This window comes from Nymphalis io, chromosome 16 (genome assembly GCF_905147045.1).
Source record: "Nymphalis io chromosome 16, ilAglIoxx1.1, whole genome shotgun sequence".
Classification (NCBI taxonomy): domain Eukaryota; kingdom Metazoa; phylum Arthropoda; class Insecta; order Lepidoptera; family Nymphalidae; genus Nymphalis; species Nymphalis io.
Genome location: NC_065903.1, coordinates 10,320,791 through 10,339,038, shown reverse-complemented (window position 1 = coordinate 10,339,038; position 18,248 = coordinate 10,320,791). Strand labels below are relative to the sequence as shown.

The 18,248-nt window shown below is 32.0% G+C and overlaps 1 protein-coding gene across 3 annotated transcripts in view; it reads right to left on the bottom strand.

Annotated features, from left to right (window-relative positions):
• Nucleotides 1-1,869: 1,869 nt before the first annotated feature.
• LOC126774334 (uncharacterized) overlaps nt 1,870-18,248 on the bottom strand; it is a 119,639-nt gene continuing 103,260 nt past the window's right edge. For all 3 annotated transcript variants that reach the window (XM_050495813.1, XM_050495811.1, XM_050495814.1), the window contains 5 exons: nt 16,413-16,680; nt 11,860-11,999; nt 4,922-5,015; nt 4,463-4,617; nt 1,870-2,791 (listed from right to left, as the gene is read on the bottom strand). In XM_050495813.1, coding sequence (XP_050351770.1) covers nt 2,500-2,791; nt 4,463-4,617; nt 4,922-5,015; nt 11,860-11,999; nt 16,413-16,562 — 831 coding nt within the window. In that variant the 5' untranslated portion in view covers nt 16,563-16,680 and the 3' untranslated portion in view covers nt 1,870-2,499. The remainder of the gene's footprint in view (nt 2,792-4,462; nt 4,618-4,921; nt 5,016-11,859; nt 12,000-16,412; nt 16,681-18,248) is intronic.

Sequence of the window (18,248 nt, the reverse complement as noted above, 5' to 3'; positions counted from 1 at the left end):
TATATGATATTTGTAGTACAAGCTTTATAGTTAGGGAGAGGCGGAATGGATTTATTGGCTCCTACATTAAGTTTAGATTATAATATCAACCGGGAAATTAAGTTAAGAAAAGTCTAAACAAGGCTTCAAAATTTTTACAAATACTACGAATATTCTGTGTTATTGTAACTATCGTACCTATATCATTTAAAGTATATAGTGATTTACTAATTTTTAGAGTATTTTATAAAATATTAATATTTTAACTGTATGCATAATATTACCCCTAACTAAATTGTGCTATACGAGACTGAATGTCTATTTTTATATATTGTTAAACAATTATATAATGAAAATTCATAATAGTGATTCGTCAATACGCAAAGATTAGATTGGATTATATGCTATAATAAAAAACAACTAAAAAATGCAAAGGTACTATTTTTTTTGCTTCAAAAACATATAGCCAAAAGGCAAGTACCTATATCAATTAAAAACAGTAGTATTATATCTAGTCATATTTCGGTTAGGAGCTGATGAACTGAAATTTGTGCTTGGTATCGTGATAATAGTCGAATTTTATTTTTTTTAACATAAACTTTTCCATAGACAGTCCACCAAAAATTATATGACTTGATTTTTATTAAGGGACTTAATTTTTGTTGCTAGGAAATATAGACAAGATATTTTAGCAGTCAGGTTCTGCGACAGAAATATCGGTGATCTTCAGACGTGGTAATTTATTAAGCTTTTTACCAAAAAACTGCAACTTTAAAATAGTTTAAAACATAGTTGTAGCTGAATTTAATTAGCCTGAGAGCAGAATACTAAGAGGTGTTTAAGTTATTTCTTGCTATGTAATGTTGTTTGTATCCCAATTCAATACCTTGTTAGTAATCGGTTAACTAGTACGAGGGCGGCAAAATTCCAGTGGAGGTTAGCAGATATTGATGTAATCGTATTCACATAGCTCCTCTCTTTTTACGCCGTCCTATTACTTCTGACTAATTTTTAAGCGAAATTTGTAATTAAATAACTTTTTTAAAATAACAACAACAACAGTACGTTGTTGACACTCCGTGGTAGGCCGGGGTGAAAAGTTAATAAATAATAAAAGTATTTCTTCACATTACATGCATTCAACATACATATGATTCGAGTGTTTACTGTTTACAAGCATTACAGAGAAATTATAGTGAAATCAATGCTCAATGTAAAAAAACTATTGAAAGAAAAAAAAATCCAAAATCAACTTCAGAAAAAAATACCAAAAATAAACGCTCAACGTCTACGAAAATTCCTACCGAATCAAAAACAAAAAGTACAGCAAAATGAAAAATTTAACGGTTGACTATTTAGTATTTTTTATTTATCAAGCTAATAATATTTAATTTATAGTAGACTGTTTTGATTGCTTGAAACATTTCTGAAATTGTGTAAAATAAATCCGAGAATATTTAGTAATGTAATTATGTAAAATTCAATAAAATTATGTTTCATGCATTGATAAAATAATAAAATATACCATAAAATATAAAAATTAGAGAGATTTTAATAAAAGAGGACTAAAATTTTTGGTGTGATAAAAATACAGTAATATAATCAATAATGATTTTCTAAGAAACTGGTGACCCCAAGATGTGGCGCTTATTTAGGCCAATGAGTCTAGCGATGCAGAGAGGCAATAGTGTCAGCGTCTTGGGTACAATGCCAGTTTCCATAGTTACTAATATTTTTTTAATTATCTAATAAAAATCTAATTTCTTAAATAAATAAGCTCAGGACCTCCGGGTCTGGAGTCTTATAGTCACGAGACCAACGAGGTAATTAAGAATATGTAATTATTAGCTTTCTTTGTTCTTCCATAAATGATAAAAGAAAACAAACATATAGTAATAAAATCGTTTATTAGAAATATTTGACATAATATCCATTACATTCCTTAATTTACATGAAATTCAAAAACTCCCCAATATCGAATTAATATTAAATATATATTATTGGAGTTGTTTCTAGTCTACATATTTATTACTTTTTTAAATAACAGGTAAATTAATATGGCATTTTACTTTAGAGATTCATATTATAATATTATTTACAGTTTTTAAGTAAACTAATTTCTTACTAAAAATATCAAGTACTGAGTTATAATTTTTTCTCTTAAATGAAATTATTGTTTTTCAGAATTATTTAAAGTATTGAATAATAAAAGCTTAAACTTAAACGTTAATGGAAGCGCATATTTATAGTCCATGAGATAAATAAATATAATATGGTAAATAGTGTTGATAAACACAAACATTTGAATTAATACTTAAATATCTTCTAGAATATGATTGTAATATAAATCAATGTATTTATTCATGAATTCGAAAAAGATCTATAATTCCATTAACGAACAAAACCTGTATGATTTATATTTTAGGCCTTAATTAGTAAAGCTGTTCTAAAATTTCTTTATTATCTTCACAAATCTGTCAAACGTACAAAATGTTCGCGCCATTTTTGTATTCGTTAAAATCAATACCTGCTTAATTTACTCTCTCTGTCTGAATATCCCTTTGCACTTTCCCTATCAGAATATTTACCGCCGTTATATTTATTGTATTTATCGTGTCCATTTTGTCTGTAATGTTTTTCACTAGCACTGTAGTGGATTTCCGAAGGTCCAATAGTTTTGGACCAGTGGTGAGTCCAGTAGAAGTCGTCCGGGTAGCGCGGATACGGGTTCTCTCGACAAAGCACTACGCAGTATATGAGACTGCCCACGAGCGTGATGAAACCGAATATAAGGAAGACTATACCCAGGATCCTGATGAAGAAAAAATTATGGTTAGCAACGAACAATACGAAAATTAAAAAAATAAAAGATATATTCGATAATATCTCGTCACAGTAATATTTGCATATTTATGTGTGAAAAAAAATGTAGATATTTAAATTATTTTCGACAAGTTTAAAAAAAAGTCTTATTAAGTGAAGTATTGGTACATAATACCTACACCTTATTCCATTATGCCTATTTATTATTATTATTCCAATAATATTATATAATTATTATATAATTATTATTATTCCAATCGGAGTAGGAATAAAGGTAAACAAACGTAGATTTACAAATTTCATGCGATTTTCTAATTGATCTTCAATATTAATATAAACTGTTCTTGATTAATTTTACCTTTATATATAATACAACACAATTCCACTTAATTAGTAACCTTTATTAATTTTACTTTCGAAGTTTCGATTACAACTTAGCGGACATTGAAAACGCCATTTTTTCGCGAATCCATAGTGAATATCAGAGATTATTCAAGATCTCGACCAATTATATCATTGTCAAAGTTGTTTATTTGGGTTTATTCTTTTTGTGGTTGGAATAGGCTATACGCAGAGTAGGCTTTGATCATACGCATTCCAATTCATGGTTGGCTAACCTTTAATCATAAAACTTTATAACACTACAGAAAGACGAATATCAGGAGTAAAGAATCACAATAGAAATTAATTATAGTCGTTATATTTTTTCTATTTTTCTGGCCGTCAGAGATCTCGTGAGAAACGTTCGAAAATCAAAAACGTCCAAACAAATGTCATATTGTTGTCGCAAATTGCATTTACCGTTGAACGCGAACTATTTTAAAATGTAAATTGATTTTTAATGTTCTGAAGAGAATGATCGCGCTTTGCGACTATTGTTGGGATGAGATGTATGGATGTAAACCGCATTATGATCTAGTTTTCGAAACAGTTTACCCACTTTTGTAACGTGGGAAACACATTATTGATAAATTCTTTAATGTTTTTTGTACGATTTTCTGAGCTGTGAATGTGTCAAGCTGGGATTAGATTTATGAGCGCGGCGCTACACAACATCTTGATTGGAATTCATCGACATAGATAATGTGTTTTTTATAATTATTGCATATTACTTATTAAAAAAATAAATCGCTAAGCATTGACTTAAGAATTTTTAGTCGGATTTATTATTATAAATTTATTATTATAAATTCTATTGAAAATAATACCTAATAATAATACAATACTGCAGAACACAATGTAGAGAGAAATGTTCTAATCTCTTTTAACTGTCGATAATTACTACGATTCTTTAATTGACTGATTTAGATGTAAAGCAACCAAAAGAAACATGGACTCACGATCTGATACTAAGAGCAGTACCTACTTATCATTATGGTATTGTTGATATTCATATTTTCACATTATAGCCGGTCATTAGATATATGACCAACATGTAAACCCCTCAAAATAAAAAAATCTGCCTTCTCGGTTCATATGCATTTATTACCGTGTCTTTCGACGTAACGGCTGGACTATTAAATAAATGTTAAGCTGACCCAGTGTGTTGGGCGTGAGTATACGAAATAATATATGTGTATTTGATCTAATAAGGTCAAATTATACTTCTGACATTATTCGATTATATTATGAGTTAATACAAATGCGTAAAGTTATTTACCAAACGAAGAGCGGTTCAAAGAATTGCAGCACGATGACGAAGCCGAGCGTGACGAGGATGAGGCCGAGGTTCAGCAGCAGCATGAGGCAGCACATGCCTTTCACATTCGGGCAGAATGGGTTTGGAGCTGCCATCGCATCCACTTTCACTCCAGCCTGGAAACATAAAAACGATTTTTTAAAGTATCGTAGTTTTGCATCTGTACTGTATTTTTGTTAGAATTCTTAAGTATAGGTTAAATATATTTTAAGTTTCTGTTGCAAAATAAACGTACTTTTTTTTATTAGAAAAAACAGTTTGTTTAATTGCTTGACAGATTTTTTTTATGCCGGCGTACAAATAAAAAATTTCATAACTCTAGTTTAATATTACCTATTTTCCCTTATTATTAAAAAAAATCTGCTTTTGCCTGTCTAAAAGCCCATAAATAATAATTTGTTAAATGTTTTTGAAACATACCTTTCTGGATACTTTGGAGCGATGTGTGGAGGCAACAGATGGCGCCACTGCGCTTCTGTATGAGTAAACGCTACGTGGTGCTCTTGACTGTCGGCTGAGAAGCAATGAATTATTAAATTATTAATATTAAATTCAGTTTTAATATATGTTATCCGTAATCCGTAACAGCCTGTGAATGTCCCACTGCTGGGCTAAAGGCCTCCTCTCCTCTTTTTGAGGAGAAGGTTTGGAGCTTATTCCACCACGCTGCTCCAATGCGGGTTGGTGGAATACACATGTGGCAGAATTTCAGTGAAATTAGACACATGCAGATTTCCTCACGATGTTTTCCTTCACCGTAAAGCACGAGATGAATTATAATCGCAAATTAAGCACATGAAAATTCATTGGTGCTTGCCCGGGTTTGAACCCACGATCATCGGTTAGGATTCCCGCGTTCTTACCACTGGGCCATCTCGGCTGTCCTGGTCTCCTCGGTAAGTCGTATATACGTGTCAAAGCGTATATACGACATGAGATGATTTCACTTTGACCAAGTCAATATATGTTATGAGAAAGGAGAAATAATATTTTATTTAAACACGAACTTACAATTATGTATTTATTTCGATGGTTACAAAGCCATAAAATATATATTATTTTATACACTAATTTAAAAATAGGTGTTGATACTAATTATACAATAAGTTATTCAGGGCCATTTCTATAAATAAAAACTTATCAGATAGAAAAAAAAAGTCTATGAGAATTTTTTATTTTTTTGACAATCAATAAAAAAAATAGGATCATTTGAGTTCTCTAAATTTTTACTCTGTCTATTTATATTAGGTTTCTATAAATATCAAAATTTGTATAAATTCTATAATGTCGATAGAGTAGACTAAAGGCAAGTCATACTGACTTTTACGTTACTATTGAAATTATGAAACGAAATTTACAAACTAGGTTAATGATTCCATATCAACATCAATAATGACAGGTTAAGTTATTAACATACCTTTAAATCTATAGACGAATGAAGAAATTCGAACGATATAAATTTACATTAGCATCACGAACTGTGATTAAGTATATACAGCCGAAATGTTGTAATGTTCAAGATATAATTTTTTCATTTGTAATGACTTCTCTTTAGTATCATCTTGTTAATTAATTTATGAACGTCGTTATATTGAATAGTAATATGGTTTTAGTAAATTAAAAATTCGCTGGCATTTCTTTTACTACTATTTAGTAACAATCGTATTAGGTACAATGTCATATGAGAGGTTTTTTTTAACATTTGCTTTTGTAAGTATAATAAACATAAAATTGCAATACAATTTATATGCAATTTTATGTTATATATTCCGAATTACGGATAACTATTGATTGTGCAATTTGTCGCCGTGAATATTTTTAATATATAATGTATATTCTTTAATATATATTTATTAAAACGTTATTGTTTTTAAATTATTTGCTTTATGAATGCTCGAGTATATTGCTATAGAATTAGGAAACTGAATTTATTGACGTATCCAGAAACTTATTTTGCTTTCGCCTGAAAGTAAATTAACAAAAAATTGTTTTGTTTCATTTGAAAATTATAGATATAAGTAGTGTTAATCATATTTCAAACCAGTGCTTAGTACGACAAATAAACTCCGACGATTTAAAGATCATAGCCAGTAGGTAACCTCTGTGACCACTTCATTTCGATCTATACCACCATTTAATGCTGGAATATCTGGAAAGACCGCTATAATCAAGAGCTCATTTTTCAACTGATTTTTAAGCCAACATTAAAGAACGATAAGTCGTATCCGTATAGATTATAAATTTTGTTCGCTAATTATTCGTTCGTCTTATTTGACCATCGAATGATGTTACTAATCGAGTCACGTTTCCGAACGATTAGTTCCGAGACAAGGTCGAATTGGGATGTCACGATCGTGTGACATAACGTGACATAACGTTATTTAACGTTCAACCGTTTCGCGGTCAATTTGAGTAACAGGTTTTAATGTATATGGCCTACGAAGACGAATGGCCATTTATAAAATTTGTTACAAACGTAAATCCCAGCGTTTATGTGCCAATGGCGCTATATGAAAAAGGGCAGCGATGCATTGAGTAAACATTGAAATCCCCACCCCACTTCCCTCGTGACTTAAACTGATATCAACCTTAAACTACGAGATAAGGATACGATAAACATACAGTAACGTGTAAATAAAATGAATGAGCAGCTATGTACACGAATGCCTAATAATATCAATAATCTTTTGGGCTTTGGTGAACCCAACCACCTAGTCTTATGATAGCTACGAGTTAGCCACTTAATACTATAAAAACTATGAATACGTAACGCATTGTAAATATCTATCAAACTAGCAATTGCGCGAGTTTTTTTATCGTTTCTTTTTGCTAGAACCTGTTTTCCGAAAAGGCAGAATGTTTCAGAAACGTTTTATTGTAAAGCTTACTTGAATAAAATATTGTAGGTTACGCCTCCAGTGAATTGACATCTCTGATATCTTAATCTGGCAAATCGTATACTATATTTACTTTTATATTTATCTTAATGCTGTTATATATGTAATTAAACTTATTTTTGAATGTGATGATTATTTTTTATGTAATTATTTAAAAGGCTTATTTAATAACCGAATCAAAATCCCTTAATCGCCCATCGAGCTAAGCCTCAAGATAAACACCTTACAACACATTGAGTGACTCTTCCCATTGGAGAATATTTACATTACCAAGCATTTAATTGGTTATATTTAGAAACAAAATAAAATAGAATTACGAATAAAACTACATAACGTTTATTATAATGTCATAACATCTCTATAGAGCTTTGTCCTTTTCATGGCTATTTCATATTACTCTATCAATTTGTTTCTCACAATAGCTCTTATTGAAGATGCATCTTTTTGAAGCGATTAACTGAAGAATGTCAACGCCAAGCCCATTAGAGAACATAAGGATACAAAAAGTAACGTCTTGATAGATTTCTTGATTGGTCCCTTTGTGTAAGGTGGACAGTCCAGAGAATTTAAAGAGAAAGTTCGATATAATTATAAAAAAAAAGAAATGTTAAAGAAAATCCTTAGTCATCCGAATGCCTATAAATATTTATAAATAAGATGTCAAGACATGGACAAAGATCGTACACAAATAATAAACATCTATGTATTTAGTAAGTTTTAACTATTAATAACAATTGAAGATTGTTTAGAAGAATCCTTGTGTTTCTTTTCGATTTTTACATAATTTGATTTTTATTATTTGCCATTAAAATGGAAAAGTCAATTGATGCTAAATGACATACCGGACGTCGTACGTAAATAATTACTACAAATAACATTTTCTCTTTGTTTGCCACTATTTGTAAAGGATGTAATTACATTTAATTCCGAGTTCATGTCGTTGCAATTAACATTTTTATAGCTTATCTAATAATGACATTAGAATTTACTACTTGAGATAACTTTATCAAATAAAATGATTTATTACAGTAATATTACATGTATTAAAGATAAATCTGTAGCTTATGATCATGAATGCAATTAGGAACGACCGAGTCGCTGGTGTCGTCGGCGTTTTACAAAGAAATTATTGTGCCGTCAAAACGTAATGAAAAAAAGTCACTCGAGTTTTTCTGGGAGCCAAAATTACTTAATGGAAGCGTCTACCGTCATGCTTTGACATAAAGGACTCGTACAGAAAGTAAAAAAATACGTAATCATGGGAGTTTACATTGAAAAAGTCATCGTGTAATGATTAACGAACTGAACGAAGTTTTTCAATTTTATAAAATGTTAATGTTATTGAAATCAAAATTTAATACGGAGAATTTTGAGTCTTATACATGAAATGGATGTTAGTACATTCGTTTGAACTTAATAGACAATCCACCACTACGTGGGGTCGGCACAACATGTATTTTCCTTGCACTTCTTTGTGTCACACGTCATCTCAATACTTACCCTCAGATATACTTGATAGCTTTGCTTATACAATTCATCCATACTTTCTTCGGCCTCTCCTGTCCCCTACATCCATCAATATTCATACTCCTTCTACACCCTTCTTGCGTACCATGCTTTTCATCACTCATCAAATGCCCATGCTAATCTACTACTCTTCAAATTTGCATCTATTGGTGCTACTTTCAGACTTGCTCGGTGCGGCTAGATGGCGCTTCTATACATATAAATAAATATATATTGTTATTGCGATCGGCTAAACGACATAGAAGCGGACGTTTGCCAGGTTTCGCTAAAGGTAAATTCAATAAATCGACCAAACACAGTACATCGATATCATCGATACCATTATAGATATGTAGAAGAGAACTTCATCTCATAATCAAGTAATTGCTAATACCACATGAAATTTTCGTTTAAAAAAAAAACGGATTCTTAATTGAAAACTAAACTTTAATACTAACTAGATAGTGTGACGTCATTTAAATCTTTCACAAACTGGATTAAACCGGTGTAATTGTTTGATCTTTTTTATAGTAAGTTGATTTAACTACTACTACTAGGATTCGGTGATTATTATTAAAGTGCTATAGGTGTCTCACGCATTCGTAAAGTAATCACCCATTCATTATACAATATACCATTCGAATGATCTAAATATATATATATATATATACTGCTATTACGGATAAACCACTGCACCGATTTTGATGAAATTTGGTATGAACCAATCACCAAACGACTCCTTCTCCAGAACAAAAATAAATAATATATATATTAGATCATTCGAATGGTATATGAATGGTATTTAGATATATATAACTAACATAAATAAAATTCATGCTGTGAAATATTAAGAAAACTAGCAGAAACATAACGATGGGTACATCTGGGAAGCTGTAATATCGACAGATGTATCTCTGCGACACAATACAAGTACCGTTCGACCTACAATCCTGGTATCCAGATTACCGATACATTTGAGTTATAAATTGTATTATAGATACGGCTATAAATCGAACGTTCAAATACATTGCGCTTTGTACGCTAGACTCTATTTACAAACATCGATGGTGAGGAGAAATGGAAACGGTTGTTTTAAAGCTACAATTTTTTTATTCTACTCATGGCTGAAATGACTTAGGGACACATGAATTTTAACTGAATATTGCAGGTTCAAGCCCAGGCAAGCACCGATATGCCATCTATTACTAAAATATATAGAAAGCTTTATTTTAATTAGTCTGTATATTAAACGATTAAGGTTTTAGATAAAATGACAATAAATAACATATAATCGTATTCTATAGTTAGGTGGAGTCAGAACGTGTCTAATATAAAATATCGCAGCTACAAATAGCTTGATGGGGATATTAGTGGATGTTTTGCAAAACTTCCGTTACACCGACAATATAGGTAATTGAGTCGAACGTATGGATATTAGGGTCCGTTCACACAGACCGGCTCGGAGAGGAGAGCAGATTTTTATCACGTTGGAAACAGTGTTTTGAGTGATTGTAGTAAAGTTTATTTTTGCATTTGCACCTTTTTTGTCATTAAAAATGCCTGAACGCGCTTCGTGTGAAGTAATAAAAGGAGCCGACCGGCTCCGCTTGCGTGCTCTTTCTCGCTTGCGCAGCCTGTCGAATGGTCGATGTGAAATAGTTGGCGGCTCCGCTCCGGCCAATTCCAAGCGTATACGACCCGGTCTGTGTGAAAAGAAAAAAGCAGGCCGATGCTCTCCGAGCCGGTCTGTGTGAACGGACCCTTATAGTATGAGCATGTATGTGGTGTGGATGAGCCACACACCGTTGCACCGATTGCGCTTTCTATCGGTAATTTGCCATCAATCTTGGCGTTTAATGTAATGGTTTTGTTTCGCGGTTATCGAAGCCGACCGACGTGTGAAACGCTGCGTTTTTTTTTAAATGACATTAATTATCAGCTAAAGTATAATTCATTCAAACACACTTTTTTAAAATTCTCTTAATATAACAAAACTCAAATCGATCAATTAAAATTGTTACATAGCGCCATCTAGTACTCAGGGGTGAAATTACAACGAACTCTTAAAGTACATATACAATTGCTAAGAAATAATCAAGACAAATTAACTATTTATATTATATATTTATATAAAGGCATTGTAGGTTTTCAATAAAAAGTTTTTTTTGACTTATCTGTTAAACGCTCACTTGCGTTGGGATGGGAATATTTCCATAACTTGACACGTTACGTGATCTTTTGGCTCGAATACGAGGAATTGTTATAGGAATTGCCTTACTAAAATAACATAGCGGTGTTATCTACGACAATTTTCTTTTTAATGATATATTTACAAAGTAATCAATGTTGTATTTATAAAATAAACCATTGTTGAATAACAGTAAATTATGGACAATCACACTTGCGAATTAATTCTTTTACAGACCATGTCGGAATTATACATTTTTTAGTTGTCTTTCTGCAATTTTAGCGACGACATAGGCTGATAGAAAATTGTTTGTTTTGAAATATTTGTCATATATATGTATAGCGAACACACGAAAATATATAAAGGGACGTTTTTTGCAATGCCTGACAGAAAAAAACTACTTACCCTATATACAATTTATAAAACATAAACCAGAATCCAGAATCGCGTCTTAAAGAACTTTTTGTTTATAATATTACTACATACCTGCGTTTTGCAGTTTCATTTGGCTTAAATATAAACTATTGACGTGACAAGCGTGAACTTCATGTTCGTGTATCGGTATTTTATAAAAATCAAATTATATTGAGGTAAATAAACGACACAGTGAAAGGATTCCCTAAGATCTAGTTTTATGGTAGGCCGAATAGACATATTAGCATTGCTTGTTAGTTATAGAATATATGACCTATTACTTGGGTAGAGTATTTCGAACCAAGGGATAAGACCTTTTCAATCGGGCATTCAGCTTTTGGTAATTTTGTTACCTAATTTCAGAGGGCGGTCGGTAGGCAGCGCTGGTGACGTAGACCTCTGAGCCGGAGTCCCTTGGTGATCCATTGGTGGGATGCCGTCGACCATTCCTGTGCTCGCCACCAGAAGGAGAACGGGTCCTCTCGTCTATCGTCTAAAAAGTTTAAAAGCAATTAGGCATTATTTAATAATTTAACTTTAATTAATATTATTTGTTTCTAAAAGTTTTATGGAATAATTAATAAGAGTAATTTTGCTTAGGCAAACTTCGAAAGTCGAAAGGATCTAGAAAAGAATTGCCTCCAGAATCATTTAACACTGAAATCCAAACTTTATTGTAAGCGAACAGGCAAGTAAATCATAGACCCTTCGTTAAATATGAAAGCTTGTTGCATTTATTTAATTAAAATCATGAATTAATTGCGAAAGCGACCCGACGCGTAATAGAACGGGTTATAACTACTTCATTTGCAATAAACGTTGTTACGACTTGAAATAGGGGCGACTCGAACAACAATATAAATGTCGGCGAGTAGCGTATGTTGATTTTCTGATTGGTGTATAACATACGCGAGTATACTAACTTTCTAAAAATGAAAATTATTTACTAACTTGTTTTTGAGAGTGATTTGTTTTTTTTTTTTATAAGAAAATTGCGCAATGGAAATAATATTTGGAATTTTATTTGCAATTTAATTGTTTCATTTAATTATTTTGTGAAAACTTTTATATTTTATTTTTAATCAAATTCATTTGTTTTTGCAAGGGTAAATCCAGTTAAAAATAAAATATTGTATTTATATTATATAAAAATTACATTATATTTTCGAGGGTTGTGTTTGATTAAAATATAAAATTTTCTCTATGGAAAAAACAAATTAGGTTATCTGCCGAAGATTCTCAGTAGCAGCCCGGAGTCTGGAAGCTTGGAAATGTGTACACTCCCGTGCCTCTTGAAGCACGTAAAGCCATTGGTCCTGCGCCTGAACTCTTTTTTTTAACACCGGGTTGCCGTCCCATCGAATTATGAGAGTGAGGGAATAGAGAGTGCACCTGTGTTTGCGCACACACTTGTGCATTATAATGACCTACATAGTTAGCTGGTTTTGAGGTTGGCCGCAGTTGCCGAAATTGGTTAGGAGCTAGTATGAATCCTATGCAACATATTATACAAAACAACTAAAAAAAATGTCTAAATTTACGACAACGTCGGAGGCTTTACCTCTTGACTTCTTAATGGAATTTTCGAGACAAAATTATGAGTCACAGGAAAATGTCTAGACATAATAATTATAGAATTGTTGAACGAATTTAGCGATTAATTGTATTTAAAGATGTGAGTAACATTAAATATTAAATATTCACATAATAAATAAATGGTTGAGGCAATAAGTTATAAATATGAATTTATACACAGTTTTTAAGGATAGATGTGTAACCGACGAATACGAACGGAGGAGGTTTTCAAATCGACGCGACACAGACAGTATAAAATATTATAAATTATTTTATAAAAAGTTACATTGATACATATATATGTTCAATTATGTATATATATATATACTGAGTAGTCCGATTTTGAATAATATTTTTCATTCAATGGAAATTGTCTACATGTAATCTAAATAAAAAAGTACATCCCTAAATTTAAAAAAAAATAGAAGATGATCGATTTTGTGAAATCGCTTGCGTTTATTTCTTAGATGGTTATTGAAACGTTATGTGTCAATACGAGCTGAGCATTCCAGCTGTGTTATGTGTTTTCAAGCCGTTTTAATCGGTTTCAAATGCGTTTGATGTGTGGTCGAAATAATCTGCAACGTGTTTAAATGTTTATATGTTTATATGATCTGCGCCATTTGCTGTTACCTTGGTTCCTTCAACGTGACTTTGTTTCTAAAGTTAGATGAAGTTAAAATACTAATTAGTTACAAGACTTAAAATTTACTCATTGTTTTAGGACATAAATATATAATTTTTCACTTTTTTAAAAATAATTTACATGTTAATATTCACTTTCGCAATAACGATACACATATATGTACGTATTATTATATTTTGTTTATATTCGTGTACTTTGAAGCACTATTGTTATAGGAGGGCTGAGCATTCAAGCAAAAAGTTAGCATTCTTGTCACCATTCCAGGCAGTGATGATTTACACAGTAGCTATTATTTTTTTTTAATCTATATAAGGTAGGTACGTGCTCAGTGGAAAATTGTAATTAATAAATATAGTACGAAATCAATTCTGATTTTTGATTTTAATATTTTATTCGTTTTGGAAGCGTTAAATTGGTTACTTATTAATGAACACTATAAGTCTAATAATAAATTTGCTACTAGGGATTTGTCTACTCATCAGATATTGTACCACAGTTTGAAGTGAGCCTGTGTAATTATTGGCACGAGGGACATAACATATTAGTTGGCGTGTAAGGGACTGTTAATTTTTCTTACACTGGCAATGTCTATAGGCGGTGGGCCACTTACCAATAGGGCCACCCATTTGTCTGTTCGCCTATAACTATTCTGTGAAAATAAAAAACTTATCTCAAATGTTTATCTCAAAAGTATTTTGATTGACTTAGCAAAGATAAAGGAATAATTACCATAAACAAAAAAGATAAATACATATGGAATTATTTAATTTGTTGGTTGGATTGCGGACATACCTAGTGATTTACGTAAAGTAAATCGCTCTACGTCAACGCGGAACGCAAATGGGACCGCGTCAAAACGCCTTTTATGTCTATTGTTAAGCTAGCTTCCGCATGCGGGTTCGCCCGAGTTCACCGGGAGGCGGTGGCGTGACGTGAGATTGCAAGACGTATATGATTTAAATCAGGTGATAAGCTTACTGGGCTTTGTGCAAGCTCGTCTGGGTAGGTACCACCTACTCTTCAGATATTCTACCGCAAAACAGCAGTACTTCTTATTATTATGTTCCGGTTTGAAGGGTGAGTGCCAGTGTAATTACAAGCATAAGGGGTATAACTTGAGGTGGCCTTACCCATTGCGAGGCTCCGGGCGGCAGGTCTTTTGCGAGGCCCTTTGTCCTTCGTGAAAAGTATGTGATGCAAAAGTAGGCCCGGTTGTTTGATTTAGGTATTTGACATGTTTGAGGAGAAATGCTAAAGTTATACAAATAAATATAGTTTGAGTTTTAAAATATTTTATATTGAAACTTTTACAAAATTAACAAATACAGAGATGGTAAAATTTAAAATTGATGTTTGCGGCTTTTCCTAAGACTAAAATCTTTAATTAAAGCACAATAATCTAACGAATGAGCTACGTCATTTTCGATTGAAAGAATAGCAAGGGCTGAAAGCCGATCTTGTGTCATCGAATTCCTCATATATGTTTTGAGTAATTAAGGATCAAAATCAAAAGTTTTAAATAAAAAAAAATATAGTTAAAAAATCTATATTTTTTAAAATTTGCTTGGGTTGTTGCGCGAGGCCCCGGGCGATTGCCCTGTTCGCCACCCCCTAAGGCCGCCACTGGGCATAATATCTTAGTTCCCAAGGTTGGTGGCGCATTGGTGATGTAAGCGATGGTTAACATTTCTTACAATAGACATCAGGTCTATTGGCGTTGGTGACCACTTACCATCAGGTGGCCCATATGCTCGTCCGCCTAGCTATGTACAAAAAAGCCGTCCTTATTCCAAATTTCATTCAAATCCGTCCAGGCTTTTTTGCGTGATTGAATAACAAACATTCAAACATATAAACTTTCACATTTATAATAGGGTAGTAAGAATATTAATTAACACAAGTGTATAACTAAAGTGTCGAATTCAACACGTTATTGTAAGTTAATTATAATTGATTCGTGTTTTGTTCTGAATTGTTTTTGCGTGCTTCGTCGAGCGTGTTATATATACCTTAGCATGTATTATGTTATTATGTTTTCTTTTGTTTAAATATATATTAATTTTTATAGATAAAATTAATACAAAAATTATAATAGTATTTTTTTACGTTGCAGATTTATTATTATTTTGTCCTTATTGAATTCATTTCGATTTTTTTTTTAATTTATTGAATTTCATTTTTTAGTTTGAGTTTTTATTTATATAATATACATTTTGATGTTTTTACACCTTCAATGTGCCGTGTGTGTGGGATAGAAGTTAAGATGTTCTATATATTATGCCCGTAATTATTGTAATACAAATTATTGCTGTTTGGCATTGAAATAACTAGTGACTTATGGGTGACATCAGTAAGATAAGCTTGGAATTAACAGCTTCCTTGTTTCTAGATAGTTTTAGAAGGCTAGAAGTCCCGAGATCAATGGCCGTTAACCAAAAATATAAATTGAAATTTTCACTGTTTTGGTAAAACCGTTGATCTTGCACCTCTCTCTGCTAGTGTCGGATCGCCGTTCCATTAAATAAATAAAAAATCTTATCACTTGAATAAATAAATTATTATTATTATTAAATATAAGGAGAGCACCTATGTTTGTGTACATACTTGTACACTGTAACATGTCCATTGAGGGTGGCCGTAGTGACCGACATCGATAGAAAAAAAAATTGACACGTAATAACTTACCGTATATTCTGAAAGCGTCCTCTCAGAGGGCGCTCGGTGGCTGTCGTTCTCATCTCTTGACGAACGATGCAAGTAGCCCCCGGACGAGGGCGAATCGATCCCCGAACGGTGCGTCGCCACGTAGTGATTGTTTTTAACTTTATTTGCCATTTTCAATTTGTCACACACACAGTAACATTTTTAAATTCAACTGCGCGCCATCATCCCCACTGTTCAGCCCAATCTCATGTCATATTCGTCGATACCACCATGAGCTTTGTAGGTCGATCTGCAACAAAGGAATGGATTGTATAGTATTATTGACCTTTTATGATAACCTTGAGCGAGTAATTTGCGGTTTGGTAGCGATATTGACCTATACAGTCCACTGTTTTGATAGGAATTCGATTTTAGATATAGTTTATGTTACTATTAAGCAATAAAAGATTCGATTACCGGTTCACACGTTTATTTTAATGTAATTCATTCGAATTGATAAGATAAGAAAATTTATGAAGCTATGGTATTTAATTAATATTATATTACTGATAATAATCTTTTTAATTACAAGATGTCGAATAAAATATGTCGATAAACGATTATCGATAAGAGTTCACTTCACTCAGGCCGGCTGTTAACCTTAAAACCTAGTGATCGAATAATCGTTCGGCATCAATGTTGTTATCGAGTGACCCATCGACAAGATAATATGCAATTTTGTATCGAATCATCCTGATCGTGAATGAGATCACTCTCGCTGGACATTCTCCGACACGATGTTCTATCATATTTTTAAGATAAGGCTGTCAATTTTATTTGATAATAAATAATAAAATTGACTATAAATTAATATGATTTTAATAAAATAATTTTTATTTCGTCTTAATATTTAAAATGAAAAGAAGTATTATTGATGTTTTGAATCAAATTAAAACATTGTATAAAATGAGTATACTTCTTCTATTAAGTAAGTTATTTTTGACAGCCCTAATATAATTCATTCCTAACCACTGATCAATTTCGATTCTGATTAATTAGATTCAGGTCAAGAAGTTAGTACAAAAAATGACTGATACTAGACGTTATAATAATGGGAAGTATTATTTTTTTTGCACGTTTCACGTGAAATTATATTAGAATTAATAATGACGAAAGAATATTTGCATATCAGTGTGCAGTCACTTAACATAGATGTTTATAGCAAAGAGTATTTTCATTTTTATTTAACTCAAATCAATCGAGTTTCGAATAGAGAATAACTTATTTAACTGTTCGAAACTTGAAATTAGACGTACATTAATTGTGTGCAGTTTAAATTCAACAACTTCATGTACACAATCATCGTTTTTGTGTTTGTTTATCATACAGTACACAATCAACTTTCGAAGTATATAAGTTTATTAGGTAATATAAACTTTAGAATGTATAGAATATATTAATATATAGTCGAAAATTCGCTTGAAATTATTGTTTTCGTCGGCTTTCAATACAACACGATCGGATTGCCCATCAAGGGACAAATTTGTTAAACTTAACTTTGCAGTGTTTCTTTAACTGATGTTTTTTTTTATATAGAATAGGAAGGTGGACGAGCATATGGGCCACCTGATGGTAAGTGGTCACCAAACGCCCTTAGACATTGGCATTGTAAGAAATGTCAACCATCGCTTATAGCCAATGCGCCACCAACCTTGGGAACTAAGATTTTAAATAAAAGATTTTTTCTACGGAATAGATAGTAAGCGCAGTTCCATGTAAGTGGTTATCGTCACCCATCGACGTTTGTAAGGGATTTGCTGATGCGTTGCCGGCCATAAGAAGCCTATAGACCTTATTTTTGAGGAGCCCTTGCCCATT